This window comes from Phaenicophaeus curvirostris, chromosome 12 (assembly GCF_032191515.1).
Source record: "Phaenicophaeus curvirostris isolate KB17595 chromosome 12, BPBGC_Pcur_1.0, whole genome shotgun sequence".
Classification (NCBI taxonomy): Eukaryota; Metazoa; Chordata; class Aves; order Cuculiformes; family Cuculidae; genus Phaenicophaeus; species Phaenicophaeus curvirostris.
In genome coordinates, this window is record NC_091403.1 from 217,701 (window position 1) to 241,889 (window position 24,189).

The 24,189-nt window shown below is 53.5% G+C and overlaps 2 protein-coding genes across 7 annotated transcripts in view; both read right to left on the reverse strand.

Annotated features, from left to right (window-relative positions):
• Positions 1 to 494: 494 nt before the first annotated feature.
• Positions 495 to 24,189, reverse strand: part of PPIB (peptidylprolyl isomerase B) — a 151,295-nt gene continuing 127,600 nt past the window's right edge. Inside the window, exons 2-6 of one of the 2 annotated variants that reach the window (XM_069867213.1) lie at positions 2,449 to 2,506; positions 2,018 to 2,131; positions 1,809 to 1,902; positions 1,020 to 1,204; positions 495 to 875 (exon numbers count right to left, since the gene is read on the reverse strand). In XM_069867213.1, coding sequence (XP_069723314.1) covers positions 753 to 875; positions 1,020 to 1,204; positions 1,809 to 1,902; positions 2,018 to 2,131; positions 2,449 to 2,502 — 570 coding nt within the window. In that variant the 5' untranslated portion in view covers positions 2,503 to 2,506 and the 3' untranslated portion in view covers positions 495 to 752. Of the gene's footprint in view, positions 876 to 1,019; positions 1,205 to 1,808; positions 1,903 to 2,017; positions 2,132 to 2,346; positions 2,507 to 24,189 lie in introns of both variants that reach the window. The other variant, XM_069867212.1, reaches the window with a different exon arrangement.
• Positions 4,063 to 24,189, reverse strand: part of CSNK1G1 (casein kinase 1 gamma 1) — a 75,186-nt gene continuing 55,059 nt past the window's right edge. For 2 of the 5 annotated variants that reach the window (XM_069867202.1, XM_069867204.1), the window contains 8 exons: positions 23,277 to 23,362; positions 21,122 to 21,206; positions 19,706 to 19,854; positions 18,902 to 19,006; positions 14,688 to 14,795; positions 12,204 to 12,310; positions 9,921 to 9,944; positions 4,063 to 7,146 (listed from right to left, as the gene is read on the reverse strand). In XM_069867202.1, the coding sequence (XP_069723303.1) occupies positions 7,092 to 7,146; positions 9,921 to 9,944; positions 12,204 to 12,310; positions 14,688 to 14,795; positions 18,902 to 19,006; positions 19,706 to 19,854; positions 21,122 to 21,206; positions 23,277 to 23,362 (719 nt within the window). In that variant the 3' untranslated portion in view covers positions 4,063 to 7,091. Of the gene's footprint in view, positions 7,147 to 9,920; positions 9,945 to 12,203; positions 12,311 to 14,687; positions 14,796 to 15,275; positions 15,346 to 18,901; positions 19,007 to 19,705; positions 19,855 to 21,121; positions 21,207 to 23,276; positions 23,363 to 24,189 lie in introns of those variants that run through there. The other 3 variants (XR_011338320.1, XR_011338321.1, XM_069867203.1) reach the window with 3 other exon arrangements.

The following is a 24,189-nucleotide window of genomic DNA, read 5'->3' on the forward strand; positions in this document are numbered from 1 at the left end:
CAGCCCGGAGAAGGGAAAGTCGCAGGGAAACCTTAGAGCAGCTTCCAGTACTGAAAAGGGCTCCAGGAAAGCTGGGGAGGGGCTCTTGATTAGGGAGGGCAGGGACAGGATTAGGGGAATGGTTTTCAGCTGAGAGAGGGAAGATTGAGTGAGATCTTAGGTAGAAATGTTTTCCTGTGAGGGTGGGGAGGCCCTGGCCCAGGCTGCCCAGAGCAGAGGTGGTTGCCCCATCCCTGGAGGGGTTCCAGGCCAGGTTGGATGGGGCTTGGAGCCCCTGATCCAGTGGGAGGTATCCCTGCCCATGGCAGGGAGTGGGACTGGATGGGCTTGGCCATCCAACCCCTTGGCCTTCCAACCCAAACTATTCTGTGAGTCTACGGTGAATCCTCAGCCTCATGGAACGTGTAAGAAGGGGGTTGGAGGGCTGAGGGACGCACCTGGTTGAAGGATGCTGAGTTACCCAGGCCTCTCCGAGCACAGGAGAGAAGCAGCTCTTTAAAAAACACATTGGTCACATTTATTGGTTCGTGTTGTTCTTACAAAAGCGATGGGAAGAGCAGCCAGCGCCCCATCCTGCCTGTGGGAAGGCAGCAGGGGAAGGGGCACAGCGGCTCCGCTGCTGCTCACCTACCCCTGGCCCACAGGGAATGCACAGAGGGGGAGCTGAGCGGCCCCTGGTCCACAGCCCTTGCCAGATGAGCCCCTTGCAGAGCGCAGGGCCCCAGGCCATGTGGCGGAGCCAGGAAGGCCCATCACTCCTTGGCGATGGCAAACGGCTTCTCCACCTCAATGGTGCCACAGTCGGCGATGACGACGTCCTTCAGAGGCTTGTCCCGGCTGTCTGTCTTAGTGCTCTCCACCTTCCTCACCACGTCCTGGGGACAGCAGAGGTGTCAGATTAAGGCAGAGCCAGCTCATATTGCACCCTGTCCCAGAGGAACCCTCCCAGCCCATTCCCAGCTTGTGTGGGCAGCCCCTGTGCATTCTGCTCTCCCCCAGGGACTCGATCCTGCTCTTACCATGCCCTCCAGCACTTTGCCGAAGACCACGTGCTTGCCATCCAGCCACGGCGTCTTCACCGTGGTGATGAAGAACTGGGAACCATTGGTGTCCTTGCCAGCGTTAGCCATGCTCACCCAGCCAGGGCCGTAGTGCTTCAGCTTGAAGTTCTCATCGGGGAAGCGGTCCCCATAGATACTTTTTCCTAAGATGAAGATAAAAAAGGCTGTGTTGCTCTGATGGAAATACATCAGGGTAAAGGCTGAGTGGGCTGATCTCGAGGGGGGATTAACTCCTGACGCCGCTGGGCTGCAGGGAACCATGAGCTGCTGGAGGAAGCCAAAAGCATCCCGTGAACTGGGCAGGTGGGATCTTGCTCCCACAGGATTGGAGCAGCTCAGGGAAGAGCTTGCAAGCCCAAGCCCTGACAGTGTTAGCTTTACTCGTGTTTGCCCAGTGCTGGGGGGAGCTTTGAACCCTGCTGCCATTGGACTGAAGGCATCCTGGCATGCCCGGCAGAGGCACCAGTTGCTGCAGAGGGAACTTGTCACAGCAGAGAGCCCCAGGTTGTCCTGAGGCAGAGGTACAGTTACATGAACAGCTGAGACTGACTGTGCCCAACCCTGCCCAGTGCCCAGCTCTGCTCCCAGGCCAGATCCCTGCCAGCTCTGCTCCTGCTCCTGCCCACTGATTCCACTGTGGAATCATGCTCCAGCTCCACAGCAGTCCCGGGGTGGCCCAGCTGTGGGTTGGGAGCGTTGCTTCTGGACAGCGGCCGGATCTCCATATTGGTGTGGGCCAAATCTTACCTCCAGTGCCATCTCCGCGGGTGAAGTCTCCTCCCTGGATCATGAAGTCCTTGATCACACGGTGGAACTTGCTTCCCTTGAAGCCGAATCCTTTCTAGGTGTGGGAAGGGAGAAAGCAGAGTGAGGCAAAGGATCGGTCTAGAATCCCCTCTGTCCAGCTCTGCCCCAGGCGCCGGGTGAGGCCCAGCCCGGCAGCCGCAGGCCCTCACCTCGCCGGTGGCCAAAGCCATGAAATTCTCCACCGTTTTGGGCACCGTCTTGCCGAAGAGCCCGATGACGACGCGTCCCGCATCCTCCTCGCCGATCCGCAGGTCGAAGAACACCTTGGGGGGAGGGGGCGGGAAGAGGTAGATTGTGGGGGGGCAGCAGCAGAGCCCGATCTCCTCGCCCGGCCGACCCGGCCCCAGGCCGGAGTCACCAAACCCGACCAGGCCGGAGCTCCCTGGCTCGGCCACAAGGCCCCGTCCCCCCCGCCAGGCCTCCCCCGCCTGCCCCCCGGGGCCCCGCTCGCCCCCCTCGCCCCAGGGTCCCCCCCGACCTTGGCGGTGACCTTGGGCCCCTTCTTGCGCTCGTCGGCCCGCGAGGCGGCGGGCAGCAGGAGCAGGAGCGCGGCGCCCAGCGCCGCCGCCGCCACCAGCACCTTCATCCTGCGCCGCTCGCAACCCGTCCACAGCGCCCGCCGCGCCGCCCGCATCCGCCCCCCCCGCCGCGAAGTGGTACGCGCCGCGCTCCCCGCCCCCCACCGCAGCGCCCGGGCGCGACCAACGACGTCTAGGGGGGGGCAATAGGGAGGTGGCACCTCCCGAGGGGGCGGCGCCGGCGCGACGGGCGGCCGCCACGTTGCGGATTGGCTGCGGGGGGCGGGGCCGGGGGGTCCCGGGGCCGCGCCCGAGCCCGGCGGGAGCGCGCCCCGCCCTCCAGCCCCCCCGGCACAGCTCGGGGACGCGCCCTCTCATCCATCCCTTGTTCCCTGGGAGCAGGGCGCAGCGCCCGCCTCGCCCCAGTCTCCTTTCCAGGAGCTGCAGAGAGCAATGAGGTCTCCCCTCACCTCCTCTTCTCCAGGCTAAACACCCCCAGGCCCTCAGCCGCTCCCACAACCCCTGTGCTCCAGCCCCTTCCCAGCTCCGTTCCCTTCTCCGATCGCGCTCCAGCCCCTCAGTGTCCTTGGGGTGAGGGGCCAGAACTGAGCCCAGGAGCCGATGTGTGGCAGGGCTGCGGGGTAAAGCACAAGGAAGGGGAGAAGCGAGCAGCCTTCATTAGAGGAGCCAGAATTTTTCTTCAGTACCAGATCTGGTCCCAATTTCTTCTTAAATACCGGGGCAAAGCGCACAAGCGCTTGTAGTATTGCAGGTTCCCACGTCTGGCTTGGTACAGTGACAGAACCATGGGATGGTTGGGCCTGGAAGGGACCTCACAGCCCACCCAGTCCCGCCCCGTGGCACGGGCAGGGACACCTCCTGCTGGACCAGGGCCTCCGAGCCCCATCCAGCCTGGCCTGGAACGCCTCACGCTGCTCAAATCCTTGCCAGAATTAGTTGAATACATGGGAGTTATACGGGTTTTATTTAATATCTGCTCAAATAGTTCTCGGTCGCTGTTAATTGGGACTTTTGCAGGAGCTGCCTGGGACAGATGCAGGTTTCCAAGGAGCAGAGAAATAAACGCTGAGGTCTGACTTCCTTTTCAGAGCACGAGTGTCCCCAGAGCAGCTTCTGCGAATGGGAGATGCAAGTTCATGCTAAAAATACTGTGTTTAAGGCTGGGAAATGGAAGGAGAAAAAGCATCCTGACAAAGATCCCAGCACAGAGCAGCTCCTAAGAGTCAGAGTTGATCTGCAGGTGCCGCCCTGTGCAGATACAGGGAAAGCTGCTTTAAAAGGTGCAGTGTTTGGCTGATAGGTGGCAGCTCCCTCAACGCTTTGCTCTGTACTGAGCATAAATAAGCGGCAGCTATTGGCACACTGGAAGCCTCACGATCCTGGCACTTGATTCCATGGATACAGCACAGGGCTTCTTTTTTTCCTACATGACAGAATGGCGAGTGGACAAAGGTGCAGGGAAAGGTGGCACTTAGGCTGTTGGGCCTGGGTCATTCCCACCTTCCACAGCTTCCAGCTTGGCGTGGGCCTCCAAGGAGGGCTCGGAGCTCCTGACAGGGGGAGGGCTGCCAAGAAAGCCCCAGAGAACCAAAGGGAAAGAAAACACACAATCTTGTCAGGAAGAGGGAATAAACACGCCTGTCCATGGAAAAGAATGCAGCAGTGCAACGTTTTATTGAAAAAAAAATAATAATCATCTCACTTGATACCTCAGAAGACTGCATCGCAACATTGGGGGGGGCTGCACCATGGGAGAGCCCACTGAGAGGCCAGCACAGGGCTGGAGCCCCCTCCGTGCGGCCCCGGAGCCCTCATCTCATGCCCAGGGTCCCCAGCTGGGAGCTCGCCCTGGTAGGTGTAATGCCCTGCTTCCCAGCGCCGCATGGCTGGCTCCATCCGGCTGCATCTCCCAGGCTCCTCTGAGCTCCCAGGAGACAGCGGTTCCACAAGCATGGGACTTGCTGTTAACCTGCCTTTTTTTTTTTTTTTATGTAAAACCCCAGCCCCACCTCATCTCCGCCCTTCCGAAGCACCCAACATGCGATTATAGTGCAAGAGGGTTGGTACAAGTGAGCATTACCAGCATGCCGGGGGGCCTGGCCGCCCCTACAAACACATCATCGCAGGATTAAAAGAACATCGGATCTCCGGAGAGAAGCGGCAGTGGGTCACCGTGAAACAGCTTCCGAACCAACCCACTTCAAAACAAGGTCAGGAAAGTTTCTAAACAATCAAATACATTCACTTTAAAAAAAAAAACAAAACAAAACAAAAACAGAACCAAAAACCCCATTTAAGAACAAAACCTTTTGAGATGGCCCCTCTCCCCCGCCCTCCCTCGCCCTGCAAACACTTACATACGCTGCAACTACGAGCTGCTCCTTGGCTGGAGGCAGCGAGGAATGACCGAACATGGCAGGAGATGCAGAAGGAATTGAGTCTGGTGACAGGCACTTAGTGGGGCTTGGGAGGGCAGCAACACGCATGCCTCAGGGCCCAGCTCCATCGGCAGCGGGCAGGACCACTCTGGACGAGCGCCACTGCCCCTTTCCCCCCTCCCAAGGCGCCAAACCATGGTTTCCTAGAGCAGAGAGGGAATGCCTGTGCCAGGGACACAGAGGAGCTCGCAGAGAGAGGGGTGGAAGGCGGCCGCAGTCCCCATCCTCCCTCTGGCAGGAGGGACTGAGAAGGCGAGGGATCCCCTTCCCTCCCTGGCCCACGGCACAGCTTGGGGAAAGCGCTTTGTGGAATGAGAAGTGGGGTGCACGCGATGTCTGGTGGGTGTGTGGGCAACGCCACGCTGAGCCGCGCTTGTCGGGATAAGGCATGGAGAGAATGCAGCGGAGAACAGCGAACAGATGCCCTACGGGGATCCTGGCAAGGAAGTGAGGCTTTTCGCCCTGGCATGACACCACACTGCCCGCTTTAGGGAAGCACGAAGAGCATGGCCATGAGCTCCCTGCCCAGGATGATCCATCCCCTAATCCCATTCCTGCACAGCCTGAGGAACTGGACCCCTCCTGAGCGCCACTCCACACTGAGCTACACAGGTCATCATTTCAAAAGCAAACGATAATGAGAAATGGTCTCTCCCTTTCCTCCTTTCATCCTTTCATGTTCTCTGGGATTTTCAGGGTGAGCCAGGCCGGAGCTGATGACAAGCAAAGTCCCTCAAGTGAACAGTCCCAGCCTGGTTGGGTGTCACACGTGGAAACACAGAATATGAGGAGCACAACTTCTCCAAAAGCTGCTTGAGCTCTCCCAAAACTCTGCCTGGGCAGCCTCCGCCTCCTCCCAGTTTTGAAACAGTGCAGCAGGATGCAGGATGTTTGTTTGTGTGCAGAGCGCCCCAAGCCCTTTGGTATGGCTCAGCGGGGGCACGCGAGGACCGTGGCTTCTCCTGAGGGGTGGAACGGCGTCCGTCCCGTGTGCCCTGGGCCCCACTCCAGGTCCGTGCTCGGGGAGGACAAGGAGGGTATTCCAATCAAACCCACCGGACCATCTGGAGATGGAATCAGTGTTAAGGCAGTGAAGTGTCCTCTCCCCTGCCAGGGAAGCTCTTAGATGTTCACAGCCACCTTGCCAGAGGGATCGGAGAAGGCTGCCCAGTTGTCCGCACTAAGAAACCTCTGTGCTCTGGGCAATAGCCGCCTCCCAGTCCCCCTAATCCGTATCTGCCCTTTCAGCCAGCGCAAACTCCTCCAGCTCAGCAAAGCTGATGCTGCTCCCTTCTGGCCTTGCGTCTCCTGGCCGATGGGGTTAGGCACGGTGTAGGAAACCACAGCGTAGGAAACCACGGCGTAGGAAACCACGGCAGGGACATTCACCGGCAGCAAGGAAGGGTGATGGAAAATTCAAGTATGCTTTCCTCAGCACACGGCCCAAGGTGGCGTCGGGCACTGTAGCCGACATCCCTGCATCCTCTGCAGCCAGGGCTCTGTGCCTGCGCGTGGGGCCATGCGGTTCCAGATACAATGTGCATCTGCAAATGCTAAACATAATAAAAAGTGCAACGACGTCAGCTTCTGTAAAACAATCCACACTGCTCTGCTGCTGCCGGAGGAGGGAGGTGCCAGGGAGCCAGGAAAACCCTAACTGAACAGTAGATTGCAAATTCCTCACAGCTTGCACATTACAGCATGCCTGTTCCCAGGGAGCCAGAGGGAACTGTCTCATGCTGCTGCCAGGCCCTTCTCCCGCCCAGCTCTCCTGCCTGCGCCGCATCCTCCTGCCCTCACAGCCACGGAGCCTACGGTATTCCTTTGTTTAATTAAGGAGGGAGGAGGACGGAGGAGCAGAGAGCGCAGGGGAGGAAGGTGAGAGGGATCTAAGCACAGTCCTCAGGTTTGCATGAACGGTGCCTTCGCCGTAAACATTGGGAAGGAGGGTCAGCCAGCCAGCCCTCCTCCCAGGGCGACCAAGACCTGAGCCAGCCACAGTCCTGGTCCCACAAAGGAGCTTCAGGCTTGGAGTGAACGAGGGAGACCATTCAGCTGATCCACCCCGGAGTGGTTTGTTTTGGAACGTTTTCTTCTCTTTTTGGTTTAAAATGTCACTTTGTTTGTTTTTCTTTCTTTCTTCCTCCTATGCCTCCTCCTCCTCCCCCCTAAAGAGAAGCCCCTTCCAGTGGGACAGGGCAGAAGCTGCAGGCATGATGGTTCCTGCAAGGCCCAGGAGGCACCGGTCACTTGTGACGCTGAGCCGTCTTCTTCCGTTTCCTCTTGAAGAAGCAGCAGCACCTGGGGCACAAAGCACAAAGGAAGTGAGCCCCGCGCCCAACACCCCGGGAAGGTCCCCACCACCCCCACTCAGCCACATGCAAAGGTGCCTGTGTGCCTGGCCCGAGGCCCCGATGGATCTGCTTTACCGCGGGATGGGCGGCAAGGCCGGAGGCGCCAGTGGGTGGTGGACACCACCAGCCTGGGACCAACAAGGGCAAGTAGCCACATGCCAGGGGTTCCCTGCTCAAAGGCACAGCCCCTGGGCACCTGGAGTGAGGCTCTCTCCCTCCCAAGGCTCGGCTGGGCAGGAACACGGAGCCATCTTGGAAAGCAGTGAACAAGGACCCTGATGCTCTGCTCCCTCTGTCCGAACCCTGGACCGGGATCAGTGAGCCTTGGCTGCTCTTCCCTGCTACAAGACACACGTTGTCCACCACTGTTCACTAAAAAGACAGGTTCCAAAGAGGTTTTGGCTCGGGGACCAGATTTCTTTACTGAACCTTTCACCAGAGCGTGCACCTTGGATAAATCATTCCATGCTGGTACACAGAACCCTGCTTCTTCCCCCATCTGACAGCAGGTGGGGGCACTGCACCCAGGGATGAGGGAAGCAAGGATGGATTGTGGAGGCTCGGGTAGGGGGAAAAATGCCTATCGCAGCTGAACCACGAGGAGCAGGGGTTTCGCTGGTGGGATACATTGACAGCAGTCACCCAGGTTTCCTAGTCCTGCCAGCTTCCTACAGGATTACTTGGCATTTAGGGAACATCTGCCTCTCTACCCTCAGCCCGCTGTCAGGAATCCTCTGCACAGCAGAAAGGTGTTTGCTCTGTGGAGTCCCACTCCCGAGCTACGTGTCTCTCTCTCCTGCCCTCACAGGGATCTCCAGAGAAGCCAGGTGCTGCTGACACTGCTCCCTCAGGCTGCTGGAAGGGATGCCTGGCTAAGGAGCAGATCTGAGTATGCAAAGACGATTCTTTCCAACAAGCATCTTCTACCAACAGCCAGACAAAAAGCATTCAAACAACTTCTCCAAATCAATTTCCACTGGGTCCTTTGTGGCTCTGTCATGTCAGCATTACACTGCTGTCCTCTCAGAACTGGAGGAACAGATCCCTTCCCGCTTTCACTCTCAGATGCACAAGCTATAGTCCAGGATCTAGAAGTGACCACTCCTCCCTGTGAGCCTGGCTGGACGGCTCACATCATCTGCTGGGGAGACAATCTTGACAACACGGGGAGCTCTGACCGCACCTTCCTCTGGCCTGCATGGACTGATGGCCAGGGGACATTTAACACCACAATTTGTTTTTAGGTTCCTAAAGAGGCTTGGTTTGGAAGTGAGACGAGAGCAAATGCTAAGCATTTCTTGCAGGAACATGGGCTTGGAGTAAGCCGTGCCCTGCCTGCCTAGGCTGACATCAGCAGCACACAACGCATAGCTGGCACCCTCACCCCTGCCCCAGGACTGCTCTTCTGTCATCTTCTCCTGGGCCATCTGCCACTCTCCTGCTTTAACCTCTCCCACAGCAGCCAACTTCCCTCAAGGCTTGGGGAACGGTGAGTGAGTAAGGGGGAATGTCATGGGGAAGAGAGGATGGAAAATGCACGAGTTATGGTTCCACATGCAGCGGGCAAGGGAAGAAGAGGGCTGAGCTGCACTTGTGTCTTGGGCACCGAATGGAGGGAGCTGACTGACTTCTGGCTGTTCTCCCTCATGACCAGCTGTTCAGACTGTTACCCAGAGGTCCAGGGAAGGGTTCAGGAATGAAGTCCTGGCAGTTCAGACAGGCAGAGGCAAAACACCAAAACAAAGGGATAAGGCAGGCTGACAATTACAGAACGTGATCTCTCTGCATGCAGACAATGCCCAAGAGAACAGCTCCAGACTACGACATACAGAGAAGCCAGAGATGCCAGAGGTATTGGAGGCAATGCCTGTGGAGAGCAGGGCAGAGGGGTCAGTCTCCCATCCAACAAGGACATTCCTCGCCACACACGGGCTTTGTTACCTCACTCCATAGCAATTTCCACCCATCATCCCTCCCTGGGACCTACAAACTCCTCATATGAGTCTCCGCTTGGTCGTCCACTTACTGGGTAGATGGATTCCCCAAGGGGCAAGGGAGGGAGGGAGGGAACACCTCCATGGGACACCCTGGGACTGTGACACTACAGGCTTCAAACCTGGATAAAACTGTACATGTGCCTGAGCTGGTCTTGGGCTGGCACTAATTCCAACACCTCTGGCCCTTCACCTGCACCCTCGGCTGCCAGCTGCAGTGCTTGGAGAAAGCAGCCCTCTCGAAGCAGGGGCTCTGTCACTAATGATGACCCTGTGGCCACATCTTTCCACCCTCTCTAATGATACAGGCCCTGGCCCTCTCTGAGGAAGTGACTGGCCTCTCCCCTCAATACCCAATGTGGGGCTTTCTCTTCATAATCGTCTGTGGGAGGAATTCTTGCAAGACACTCAGTGAGCCTGGTTCCGACTCTGCCCAACTCCATTAGACATCGTCTGCTCACGGACATAACAGTTTGGGGAGGTGGAAAGGATTAAAATCCATCGTTTGCGTTTGAGATCAGCCAAATCACTTGGCCTAATGAGGCCTCTCACACACCACCTGCACCCTCCCCAATATTGCACTGGTCCTCATCACGGTCCTAAAACCAAAACAGCTCAGGGTTGGCTTTGGCTTTGTGCCTTTTAGGGTTGGGTTGGTCTGGTTTTGCCAGCCCCTGTCTAGTCTGGTCCGCTCCCCCTTGCATGTGGACTGGAGAGAGGGACTCACCACAAGTTGAGCATTTTCAGGCAGCTACAGAGAGTGTAGAGAAAAAACACAGAAAGGAAGAAAGAGCGATTAGTTCACAGAGGTGGGATGGAAGTGATCACTGCAGCCATGCAAACGTGCCGTGCAGACCGGCAGACACACACCACGCCTGCTCGCCGCCCACCCCCAGCCCTCACCACCTCTGCTCTTGCCAACTGTCACCTTGTCCAGGGTCTCCCCCTGTGTTCCAGATTGGCACCATTCCCAGGAGGCTCTCATCTGGGGCTGGGATCAGAAAGGGGCTCAGGGCCACCAGGAAAGGAGATGGCTCTTGTCCCCGGCAGCTCCAGAAGCAGAAGGGCTAGATCATGGCTCTACTCTGGGACCTTGCCCTTCAGGGAAACCCACAGCCAGGATCAGGAGCTTTGCTCCAGTGTTCCCCAAAGCAGAAGCATTTGCACAGCTCCTTTGCCTGCCAGGAGCACCAGGGAAAGACCTTTCTGCTGCTGCATCCTGTCTCCAAACACAGAGCTCCAGCTCCAGCGCCTTCTAGCTCCTTCTGGCCCACTTCACAGTGGAGCAGAACCCCAAAGTCCTCTGCCCTCCTCGTTTAACTGGAGGCATTTATGGTCATGGATGCAGGGGTGGATGAAGCCAGCCTTCCCTATGCAAGAGAAACAAAGTGGGCTACACTTGGAAATTACGAGAGATCCTGAACCTTTCAGTGCAAAGCAGCCTGTGCTCTGCTTCCCAGCACCTCCAAAGCCAATTTGAGAGCACAAAAACAAGCACTGGAGAGAGACAGAACATTTCAATGTGCTGTGAGACATGGCTTGAGCAGCTTGGCCCTTTCCCAACTCTTTTCACCTGTCCTGATGTCTCCCCTGCCCATGGATGTGAGGTCTGGACCACGAGTTGCTGCAGGTCCAGGCTGGAGGTGGTTCCACCATGCCAGCTGGCTCTCCCTAGCATCAGGGGCTGCTAAGGGTGGCAGTTTGCCCCATCCTTCCCAGGAGTTGCCTCGAGCCACGTGCCCGGCGAGACCCACTGCAGTCTGAGCCTGTGATGCAAAACAGGTGGTCTTGGCACACCACACTGCCTGCACCCAGGAGAAACATTGCTTACTCCACAAATTGTGCCTCAAGTCCTCCCCAATCTTGATGAGGAGCCTGGACCAAACCCAAGGCTCGCTCCTTTGTCTGGGAGGAGAAAGTGTGTCTGCTGCTCAGGCACGTTGCTGCCAGGATCACACCCAGGCCAGCAACCAGTGAGCAGGACCACGCGGAAGCGCTTCCTGAGGAAGAGAGGAATAGACAGCAGACCAGGACAAACGGCACTGGCTTCAGCCTGACACACACCTATGGACCTTTCCCATCAACACACCCTTCCTCCTGCCTGCTGGTTCCCCTCACACTCCCACAAGCCATTCCTAACACACGTTCCCACTGAGCCTGAGACAAATGACACGGGACAAGCAACACTGGTGTCATTCAGTCCCATTAAAACCAGACGGCATCACAGCATTGGCTGGTTCAAAGGCAGCCCTAGGGTCAATTTACTCCTCCTCTTGCAGACAGAGTGTCAAGGTTATGCTGTGACCTGCCAGGTCCTGCTCTAGTTCAGAGGCAGTGAGATGGTCCCATGTTGAGGATCATGCACAAGGTGACAAGATGGTGCACGTGTGCAATGGAGGCCAAAATGGGCAAAGCAGCAACTTTGTGCCTTAGTTCTCACTCCTGACCACAAGCTGCAGAGAAGAGGTCAGCTTGGAGGCAACATGCTCTTCCCCAGCACTCTGGAGTGCTGCTGGGTGTCTCCCACTCAGCTTCCCTTGGGCTGGAGCAAGAGAATTCATGGAGACAACTACCCATCCCCACACGAGTTGCTTTGGGACCATTCTGGATACCTGGCACCCACTGCTTGCAGTGAGAAATCAAGTGTTAATTTTTAGAGCAACAACCTGAGCCGCACTCAAGCTACTCCTACGCTCTCAGCACGAGAGTACAGTGCGTTCTTCTTTTGGAACAGGGGATGCTCACCAGGGTTCCTGACACCAGTTCACATTTGTTTGGTATTTGTGCTACCTTGTGATACATGCTCTGAGGAAGAGTTATGCTCACCAGCCACGACAAGTGTGAAAACGAAGCAGCAGCAGCAGCACTGAAGGCACCATGCACAGAAGCAGCAATATGCAAGGAAAAGGGCACAGGACACGAGCACTCCACCATGGGTAAACACCCCCACTCATTCCCAAGAGGGCTAATGACCACACCGGTGGAAAGCCTGTTTGTAAAGCAAACGTACTTAGTCTCCTCCACCACCTCCACCTCTGCCTGCGCTGTTATAGGCGCGTTGGAGTGTGCTCCAGTTGGGTCATCCACATTCAGCTCCCCGTTGGTCGAGCTAACCACCTGCAACACAAACAAACGCCTGTTAACAAACCCCCTTGCACATCATGCGTCTCCACCTGCCTGGACAAGGGCTGCTGTGGCAGAGGAAAACGTGCAGAATGACTTCTGCTTGCCCCTATCTCTTTGCACCCTCTTAGCCTGCTGTGGTCTTGGATGTCTTTGGAACATGGGCCCAGTTTGGAGAGAGCAGCCTGGTGGATCCCAAGGAGAACAGGAGGCTGCGCCACTCTGGGAGTCTAGGAGGGCAGCCACCAGTGTGAAGGCTGACACCTAATCCACCCCCCGCCCCAAAACTGTATTACATTGACTGCATTCTCCTGACACTGTTACAGGCCTCACTCCCATTGCCTGCCGGTACCATGAGAAGACATTTGCCAGGAGAGCACAGAATTTTCTGGGGAATTGTCCCTGCTTTATCACCGTAACAACTGCCCAAGCAGCCTTTATGGGACTGAGGTTTGGCAGCCCCTTTTGTGCTCCACCTGGGAGTCAGGACAGGCTCCGGGGCACTTCTGGGCTCTCCTTGAGCGGCAGCCCCTTGTCTTCTCTTCACACTACAAAAGGATTTAGTTCTACAAAAGGATTTGCTTTTCCTCCTCTTTTTCACATGCCACCACTTTGTTTTGAGGTGGCAAATCAAACCATCGTCTTAGGTGAAACAGCCACTTGATGCTGCTGGCACCCCAAGGTTCAGTGTGAGCTGGGCATCAGCTGAGAGATGCTTAAGCGTCTGCAGCTAAGCAGCTGCACACAGCAGTGGATTTACTATTCCTGGCTGCAGATAAGCAGAATTGTCATGCTTACAGTGGCACAGATGGGCTTGTAAACTGCTCAGGTGGGCAATTCACCTGGTCAAACTCAGCCTAGGACTGCCTTCTTGCTGCAGGTGGCAGAGCACTGCTCATAGGGAGACAGTTCATCCCACCTTTGTGCAAGGAAACTGTTTCCCTTACATAAAAATGATGATTAAAAACACCTCTTCTGAGAGCTGAATTCACATAATCATGGAAGGGTTTGCATTGTGAAGGACCTGTAAAAAACACCCACTCTGACCCCGTGCCGCAGGCAGGGACTCTGATCCCTGGATTGAGGTGCTCAGAGCCCCATTCAGCCTGGCCTTGGACACTTGTCTGGTCTGCTGCCTGCCTATGTCTGAGATCAGAGCTACATATGCTGGTTCCTCCTTAGCTTCCAGGTTCTCTTCCACTTGGTAAAACATCTCGGAAACAGGAATGTGGCTGATCAAGCCCAAAAACCCACTGAATCCAGCCAGGCATCAGGAGTAGGTAAAACCCACAGCCTGATCTGCATTTCATTTAGGGGCACCCCGTGTTTCTTGTCTCCTGGCTCTGTCCCTCTCCAGGCACTAATTCTCATTCCATTAGAGCCATTTTTCACAGTGTTGTGTCTGGCACCAGAGCCAGCTTTTCTGGGCAGGCCATTGCCAAAGAGTTCAGTGATACTGGATAGTTCTTGTTTGCTTGAACAACTCCTGCATCCTCTCTCCAGAACGCCCAGACATCTTCCATTGGCAGCAGCACAGGAAAGTCCCTCACTGAGCCCAAGGGAAACCTGAGGCAGGAATGGTTCCATAAACAGCAGCAGTCTCTTCAGGAATTCAAATATTTAGCTGTAGTGCCCCAGTCTGGCACTGCTGCGCATCCTTTGCTCATCCATCCTCCACAGTGCAGTCCCCCGCAGATCTGCCTCACAGCCACCATGCCCCGACACTCGTGCTGGTGCTGGCCTGATGCTGCATCCGGAACGAAAACACACGTGTGCTAGGGAGCTGGAGAGCGGGGTCACCACCCCTGCCACTGCAGTGACAGTTCAGCCAGTCCCCCTCCAGCCAGAGGGAGCAGTGGCAACACAGTCTCCTCACAGCAGCTGTCCCCTGCATGTTTTCCATCTGGCATTCCTAGATTTCTATTAAGCAGCAGGAATTTGACAAGAACCTCACCCGTGAAGTCTGAACTGGAACAACTCAACTGTTTTCCTAATGTTTGTGGGGCTTCTATGCTTCAGCACTTCTTTCAGCTGCCTCTTACTGCTCGAGAGCATCCTCAAGGTGGGGATAGAGGGGTGTTTATAGGCTGGACCTGCTGATACACACTGTTTTCTCTGCTCAGTTTGACAAATGTGAGTTCAAATGGCTCTCAGAGGAAAAGCCTCCCTGAAGCAGTAACAACAAAGACACTGGCCATTGCAGCTTGGGTCCCACAAACCGATGGCTTGAGCATTGTTACGCACAGGACAGGATCAAACAGGCCTGTGAAATCGCTCTCCTGCCTGTGATGTTACTGCAATGTGAGGAGAATTCAGGGGCATTAACACCAATTCTCACAGCAGGGCTGTACTTGTCAGAGGGAGGAGGTACCTGTACTGATCCTCCGTGCCGGTCTGCAGCCAGATGAGCTGTCAGGTAGGAGGTACTGGTCTGCCGGCTGGGCTGGATCTCCCACTCCCCTCGGCGATCCGATGATGCCTATGCACCGGTTCCAAAGCACCAGAGAAACAGAAAAGAGGGCAGATGGTGAATGAGGGGAAGGATTAAAGGGTGGTGGTTAGTGAGTTAGTTTCTTGGCAAAAAGCAAGGCATTTAAACTTTTAGCTGGGCTAAATTTCACTTTACCAAGTGCCCCTCGTCCTTCAGTGGAGCCTGTAGTGACCCCCACTGGAGTGGGCTACTTCTCCTCCAGCTGCTACACGAAGAGAAAGCTCAGACCTATTCGGGAAGTTATGTCTTTACACGGCTTCATTTCCGCAGGTTCCAGCAGACATAAATGTGCTAGCACTGTGTGTAACTACGGCTGCCAGGTCGCACACGCCAGAGCACTTAGCACGGCAGCAGGGTGGGATGAGCAAGCTCAACCTCCCTGACATACACATTTCTTAACTCAAATGTGCAACATAAAACAAAGCCACGTTTGATTTCACCAAAAGCCAGCTCCACACACGGATTCACCTGTACAGGGCAGAGGGAAACATCCACCACACCTGCTTGGCTGGAGAGAGGGTTGGTGGCTTTTGGGTTTCTGCAGAAAAGTACATAAAACACCTTTGCTGACAGTTTCCTCTTGAGCCCCAAGGTTAGACAATTACATTTTGTTTGTTTATCAGAAGAACCATTTTGCACTTGCATGTGAAGCTCCTTACAGGTCACCCAACACATCCTGCATTCTCCTAAACCCAGATCTCAGGGCCCCTAAGCCCAATCGATCAGCTGGAGGAACACTTCCTGAGAGTGGGAATTGCAGGACAAATAGGTAGATCTGTGTCGGCCCCAGGCCAACAGCAGAGGACATGGTCAGCCTGACACAACCAACAGGACATGTTTAAGAGGCATCTCTGATGGACGCTGTATGGAAATGCATGCGAATATTTCAAAGTTGGAGCACGCGTTTGAAAGAAGCCAGGGCAGAGCAGCAACATCGTCCCAGCAAATGCGGACTGGGCAGGAGGGACGCTGAACAGAGACGCCATGGACCTAGCCAGGACACGAGAGGCTCGAGTGAATAACCAGCAGGTTGTCAGCAGTGAAATTGGAGGGAGGTGCATGGCCGTACCCTTCCCGGCACTGCTTGTGTTACACCCTGCGGCTGTGCGGGTGAGCCCACACTCTGGCCAGAGGAAGAGGAGCCACAGGGCTCAGGGCCACAGTAAAACAAGAAAGAAGACAGAGCAGCAAGCAGAGACGGACTCCAGAAACCTCTGAATGAATGTGAACGAGTAAATTGTTGCTCAACTGTGCCAGAAGTGTGTAGGAAAAGTAGGAGAATAAAGAAAGGAGTTTCCTGGCATTTCCTAAAACATTGGCTGTCGTTCCCTTTGCATGTGATCTCTGTCTCCCTGCCAGAGTGACCCACAGAGCCGCTCTTCTTGCCAGCAGGAACCAACCCACTTCATGGGCACAGTAGCCTTAGAGGTGGTCCTGGCCAGGCTGGCCCTGGTAAATCTTCTCCTTACACATTCTTCCCGTCAGCCTGAGGCACTGCTGACACTTTGCATATGGGGTGACATTCCAAGGAGAGTGCTTCCCTTGGAATATTTATTTAATGAGTGCAGGTCACCAGATCATAAACAGGTGGAGAATTTACATGCAGGTTTTACAAAGCTAGGAGAAGACAGACCCTCAGTGCTAAACCACCAGGTAGCTGGCGAAGAAGTGGTGCTGCACTACATCAGCGTCAGGAGAAGCACCCTTCTGCCTAGGAGCCTGGAACCAGATTCCAGCAAACCCTCTAGAAGCCACAAGAGCCAGATTTTTCTCTTTTAGCTCTAGAGCCAAGTACGTGACAAACTGGCTCTGAAGCAGGTTTGAGCTGTACCACCCAAAGTGCAGCCCAAGCAGCGACACTGAGAAAGTGATGCTGTGAGTCTGACAGCATCAATTCCCATTAATGCTCATCACCTTCCCACCAGCTACGGAACTGTGAGACAAGATCAGTGCTTCATGACAGAGCAGGCAGGGCTCACCCACCTGTGGTAGAGGGTACGGAGCTGCACTTCCTGCAGGAAAAGGAGATCACTCTCTCAGCATCTTTACTGGGAACCCAAATATTGTAACAGAGATTCTGGAGATATTACACCAGGGAACAAAAACAAAGCAGTTAAATCTGGGGATTTGGGCCCCTTGACCCAAACCCTCCGGTTCACTGCTCTGGGGGTTTATTTTTTCTACATTTTCCTTTAGAGAAATTGTTTGCTCAGCACTTTCAAGGAACAGCCCTTGGAGAAGAGCTCTATTTGGGTGAGAGCAAACCGAATTTCCCTGCATGTTGGGATTATTCAATTATTCTGCACGTTCAGTACAGGCGAGGTAAAAGCAGTGACAGAACTCTCTAGAGCATGTCCAGAGAAGAGCAACGAAGCTGCTGAAGAGCGGCTGAGAGAGCTGGGGGTGTTTAGCCTAGAGAAGAGGAGGCTGAGGGGAGACCTCATTGCTCTCTACAACTACCTGAAAGGAGGTCGTAGAGAAGAGGAAGCTGGGCTCTTCTCCCAAGTGACAGGAGACAGGACAAGAGGGAATGGCCTCAAGCTCCGCCGGGGAGGTTCAGCCTTGACATCAGAAAAAAAATTTTCATGGAAAGGGTCATTGGGCACTGGCAGAGGCTGCCCAGGAAGGTGGTTGAGTCACCATCCCTGGAGGTGTTTAAAAGATGGGTGGATGAGGTCCTGAGGGGCACGGGCTAGTGATTGATAGGAATGGTTGGACTCGATGATCCTGTGGGTCTTTTCCAACCTGGTGATTCTATGATTCGCCATGCAATACATGTCAGCTACGTGTCAGCTCAGAAGTGCAAGGACCAAAGGCTGCTTCCGTAGTATTTTGGGAACAGGATGGTTTTCTCTGGGCTACGTACTAGGATTGGTGAATAGACACGCTTGAAAATGAAGCCAGGCATTGTTGTCCCATAAAGCAAACATGATGCCTCCTGTGTACACAGCACGGAGTTCTGTTTTCAAAGCAGAAAACTAGGGACCAGCACTCCGAAAAAGGGGGTTAATGCATTAATCAGGCAAGATACTAAAGCAGATTATTTGACCAGTGCTCACAAACCAGTCCCCAACAAGGAGCATGCGCCAACACAGCACTGCACACATGCGTCACACGATCCAGCTTCCTACAAGCAACACTTCTAACGAGGGGTGTTTGCCCTGATTGCAGCTGATGGCTTTAGAGGGGTTCTAGTCTATGTTAGCGGCTCTGCCATCCAGCGCCCAGCTGCATGGGATGGGGAATGCTGAGCCCAGACAGGTTATTACAACTCACGCTTGATTCTGCACCCAGGAACCCCAGACCACAGGAGCCCAGTGGGACCAGAGCCATCAGACAAGGAGCGAGAACGGCACACGCTGGGTACAGGAGCAGTGTGACTCCAGAACCACTCACTGGGAAGCAAGGGCACCAACAAGTCTGGCTAGGAACTGGCAATTGGAGATGTACTGGACTTCTGATCAGTTCTGTTAATACAGAAAACCCAAACTCTCAACACCAACCAAAAGAGGAACAAATGGGGACATTGAGCAACGGTCGGTTCCTCCAGACCACGATGCCCAGCCTCCCTGAGGGACCCTGCCCTGGCAGTCCTTTACGCTGTGCAATGCTCATGCCATGAACCGGACTTGCTGGGAAGGATATGTTTTGTGTAATAGGACACGGCGCATCCTTACTGCAGCTGCATGGCCCATGGAAGAGAGCGCCTGGGGGCAGGCTGACATCTCACAACTGCTGGTCTCCTCCACGGACCCTGTGCCATAAGTAAAAACACCCAAAGGAATGTTGTTGGCCAGGTAGGTCAGATGGTCTGACCCACATGGGTCACTGCATCAAACAGCTGACCCACAAACAACACAAAAACGACCCATCCCAAACTGTACTCCACTTGGCTCATGAGGAATCCCGCTGGCTGATACACATTTCAGCTTTGACAAAATTCTGCACACATCACAGTCTCTAAATAAAGCAGGAATTGTGCTTGCCATGATCAAGGCAAGAATCAGCCCCAGCTACCTCTAATGGCTCCTGCTTCTCCTGTTCAAGCGGTGCCAAACACTGTGGCACTGCTGAGGCAGCAGTGAGCAACGCACCTGATTGCGAAGGGCCTGCTGTGATGGTCGGTCCCTATGGACATGGCTGTCTCTTGTGACTGCAGATGTCCCAGAGTCTACATGAACAGATCCCACTGGAGTAGGCTAGAAAACAAAGTGCTGGTTAAGATGAAGGCAATGCTGAAGATGCTTCTCTCTCTACACATGCACAAACCTGACTGGTCAGGTTGGCTCCCTTCGGGTAGAAGAAGGCAGGAAAACATCAAAAGTACTGACAGTGACCAAGGGAAATCACAACCAGAGCTATAAAATCCCTGTGAGTTGATGGCTTGGCAGCCACCAGCACAAAATGTCTTGTACAAGGCCAAATTAAAAAGATGTAGTGAAGTATCAGTAGCGGGGTTGGATCACGTGTGATGTGTCTCACACAGGATTATTACAACCAAAATGGACAGACTTGTTTTCCTCATCTCATTGTCTTGCCATGATCGAAAACCACACTTACCTAGGAACAGGATGTGTTAAAATTAAAATTTCATTTGCTCCATTCTCACTCAAGTCATAATCCCTGCTCACAACATCAAAATCTCCATAGCAACTGCTGCAGTTGTCAGCAATCGCACACTTGTCGTACACAGGGCTTTTTATCAATTGTAATTAAACACAAACAAGGAGACTTATGATTCACAAAGGGATGAAGATTCTTTACGAACTGAACACAACGACAGGATGCTGAGCCCACTTTAGCTAGAGAGCAGCAGTGAATCATTTGACCCTGAGCACCCTGGTATCTATTGGGGCAATTAGGAAGAAGCAGCACCAGGAAGGCAAGGGCCAACTTACAATTGGCCGGCCAACCCAGTCGTAGGCGTAGTCAAAGGTGTAGCCTTTCTTTTCAAACAGCTCTGTGAAAATGGTGCGTAAATAGTCGTAGTCAGGTCTCTCAAAGAAGTCCAGCCGCCGCACATAGCGGAGGTACGTGGCCATCTCTTCTGTCAGAAAAGGGGAGAGAAGTAGCAGTGTCAGTTCTGCATGCACATGAGCTCTGTCACTCACAGACCGCTCAGATCCATCACAAGCACTGGATATGAGCTGTTCAAAGCCATCAGAGCGACTCATCCTGCGATCTAGAGATCTCTTAGAAAGCAAATCTTATGATGATAATGTTTTCACTCATGCTATTTTATTCCTGTAACGGCACTTAGGGACATAGGCTGCTGAGAGCTTGGCAGTGTTGGGCTAATGTTGAGCCTTAATGATCTTACAGGTCTTTTCCAACCTAAGTGATTCTACAATTCAATTAACCCCAGTTAAGTTCAGCTGAGCCATGTAGACTGGTAGAAGCTGCAGACATCCAACAAGCCTTCACACTCAGTGCCCTACCCAAGTCTTCTATTGCCGAATGGATCTCCCTTGGCTCTCCAGAGCCCTCCTGCCCTGCCCAAAGTCTAATAACAGCTTCTTTTACTCCAAATCTTCTGAATGATTTGCTATAAACCAAGGCCCATATTCTAGCATAGAGTGTCACATTGTGAGAGAACCATCTGGGCTGTTGGTGCTACCTTGGGCTATTCTTTTAGGAGTGCTTTTAGTGACAGTCCACAACATAGATCAATTCAAACTCTTCTCAAGCAAAGATGGAAGCCCTACTCCTGCTCCAGAGAGCTGCTGCTCAGCCCCAAATCTGAGTTTTATCCTCTACATGTGTATAAAACCAAACACTAAAGCTCCCTGTGTAAGAGAAGGTGCTGGGCTGGAAGCACATCTTTAATAATGCTCTCTTTAAAACTGCTGTCAGAAGGTGGAGTTCCATGATAGACACGTCATCCTTGGCCTAGGTCATCACCTTCCAACTGAAATAGTCTATTCTATCTCATCCTTCTAAGCTGCCCACCTAAAACTTTAACATTTGTAAACCCTTCTGTTTGGAAAAGAATTAGCTCAGTAGATCCAAGATAGTCACTTGGGAGAGGGAAAAAAGAGGCCCTCTTCTGGGAGAAAGCCAAGAAGCACAGCAGGAAAACAAGGCACATGAGCACTGGGCAGCCTCCTCGGTGAGAAGAGCTGTGCTCATCTGAACCCACAGCTGCAAGCCCTCAGGCCTCACTCATTTATGGTGGCAGCTCCAGTTGTTTGCCAGCTTGAGGAATGACAGAAGGGCTACACATCGTCCAAATCCTTCCTGCCAGCACAGCCCAGAACTGCCGTATTTACCACGGTACATCCAGCCCCGCTCACACAGTCCCGATGAGGCTTTACCTGGAAAGTTCTCACAGAGAACTTCGACTGGAGTGTTTCTCTTGGTGTCCCCAATCTTCTGATACCTCTCTTTCAAGGTGTCAGCCTGCAGCGCACAAAGACAAAACAGTTGCAGAGAAAGAGTTCAATCATGTGACAAATGACATGCTGTTGGGGAAGAAAAACAAGGAATTAATTCAGATCCTGGGTGGTATCAGATGTTAGGTGTGACCAAACTGCATGCTGGGCTGCACCAGCAGGATCAGTCCTCCCTGCTGTATCCCTCACCATGTACTCTGCATGCTGTTGGCAGAGAACATCTGTGGACACGTTCCAAACACCTCAGTACTGGGAAGGAAGGACCTCTGCAGGTGTCCTACAGGGCCAGGTCCATATGAGCCCAATCCTAGGGGCTGCACAGGGAAGCTTTTGCGGGATAAGTGAGAGAAGCTGCATGTGCTATGGAGGCACATCAGCCCTATGCTCAGAGCTAACAGCAACCGCTGCACATTCATAAACAGCCGTAAAAGCAGTCAAATCGCAACAGCAATTTGGGCACGTCGAGTTTTTACTGTGTACAATGGAATGCCACCATATGGATAACCAGTTCACATCAGCCACCCTTCTCCCAGATCCCATGCTACTCCCCTGCCACCTCTCCTGTCACTCCAACGACAGCACTGATTAAACAGTAGCCAGCAAGAAAAATGAAACCATTTTCAGCTAGACATCCCACCTAAATCCCTGTTGAAGCAGAGACCTCTATACTCAAGTCAGCACCCTGAGAACTGGTGTCAGTGCCTCCATTTCAAAACACACCAATTAGACCTACCAGCACCATAATTAGCATCGCTAAGATATTCTCTAGAGACTTAAGCACCAAAAGAATAGACCAGAAGCTGAGGAAACCTGGAGGAGTGACGATCCCATATTCAGAGTAAGGAGTCTGTGGTTGTTCTGGAGCTGAAAATAAGCAGGACTTCAGTCAACTCATCAAGCTCAGCACTGAGCTGAGGAAGCCCTGTAGAGTCTGCTCCGAACCTGGAATTACCTTAGAATAATGTGCAGGATTAATTTAAAGCAGATGAGCTCGACTAAGCCAGAAACAGAATACATAAGAGCGTAACGCACACTTACAGAGGTGTGAACGTAAAGTCAGAGAGACTCTGCTTTCTTTCACAATCATTTTCACACTTGAAAACACTTTCTTTGCTGTGACGAGTCACCGCAAACATCTCTGGTACATGTCCAATGAGGCTATGCTGGGACTGACTCTGGGTAGGTGGTGATAAACAGTTTTGTGAGGTCCACCGTGCCAGCTACTGCCACCAACCACAGCAGTTTGTGAGCCCAAAGGCCCCTCTCCATTGCCCAACAGTTCTAATAGAAGTTATTGCCTTAACAAACCTTCTAATGTGATCAGATTTGATCCCTTCACTCACTGCAATTCCAAAGCTGAATGCAGTAGCTTAATCCTCAGGGAAGGGATGGAGAAGACTTAACTACTGCAACCACCAACAGCTTCCGAGACAGCAAATGACTTACTCCTCGTTAACACAGCTGATGGATGCTCGCTGCAGTTGCTGTAACTCAATTGCTCACAGCCCTTCACATCGCACATGACATTTCATAAACCTCCAGGCACTGAGTGCCCGGTGCCTCTGGAGGGAAGCCAAGCTCAATGCTCCTGCCAGAAAACCAGTTTTTCAAGCTGCAGTCCATCTGCACATCTGAGGCCATCAAACTGCTCCCATTATAAACACATCTTACAGATGCTTATCGGGGATTGTGTGTCGAAGCTGGAATTCCATAAACAACCACTCTGTTCCCATCGTGCTCCAGCTCAGGGCAGTTCCACGTTACAGCAGAGCCGCTCCAACAGCTCCACAGTTTTCTCATTGCCGTCCCTGGCCCAGCTGCTCATCTGCCTCTGCTCAATCTGCTCCCCAGAGCTGGACCCATGCAGCTAAGCTCATGGTAACTGGAAATGACAGGCAAATTCCTATCTAAAAAACTTATCTGTAGGTAATGCTAATGCCTTGCCATTACACTCCAAGGACACAGAGACGGGGGCAGTGTTTCTGACTGGATTTTGCAAATGTTTTCCCCATCAGATGCCCATTTGGACAAAAATCAGACACAGGGTCAAAGGGCAAACCCTAGAGCTCAAACCCACCTTCAGTCCTTGCCAGGGCAGGCTGCCTCGGAGGAAATACATAAACATATGGCCGAGGGCTTCCAAGTCGTCACGACGGCTTTGCTCTGAAACAGAAGAGACATGAATTATTGCCTCAGCTGCAGGAATGGATCTGAGATCTGATCAGTAGCTACACCTGTTTCTGAGATAAAGGCATTGCAGGGAAGGTCACTTGCTGTCTGTGGCTCAGACCTTGTGCAAAAATGCCCACAACCTGCTAGAGAAACCCATAAAACATGTAAAGAAGAGATCAGCTGGAAGGTGTGAGATGACACGGGAGCAGCAGAACACACTGCCCAGCCTCAGGGAGAAGGGACGGCACTGGCAATATTAACTGCAGAGGAACAAAACCATTCCTTGGGTGTTCTCTGCTCTGCCAGCACTGACAGAACCATCATGATGTACTGGATTGCATTATTCCCTCTGAACCTCACAGGAATGGGCAGGGGACATTTGTGACCAGCTGCAGGGAATCATAGCACTGCAAGCACCAGCCCTCTCCCAGCTGCTTCTGCAGCACATCGCACCAGAGTGGATCAGAAATAGCTTCTTCTGGCACCACTGCTCCTCGTGAAACACTTGCTGGTGTTGCCATGCAGATGTTGTGGTTATAAGTGAGGGGGGAAAGGAAAAGTGTCCTTAAAATAATCTACCAAACCATATCCAAAACCCTAGAGAGGACACAAGATGGAACAAATCTGAGCACAGCAGCACAGGACTGCGGCTGGGCTCGGCTGTGTTGGACAGGCTCAGGTTCCCTGAGCCTGCTGTCTGATTTGGTGCAGCCTCCTCTTCTCCAAGCCTCCACCTGCAGGCTGGTAATGTGCTCTGAAGCTGCAATCCAGAGCAGCTCTTGTCAGGCAGCCCTCACGCCACCACAAACCACGTGCGA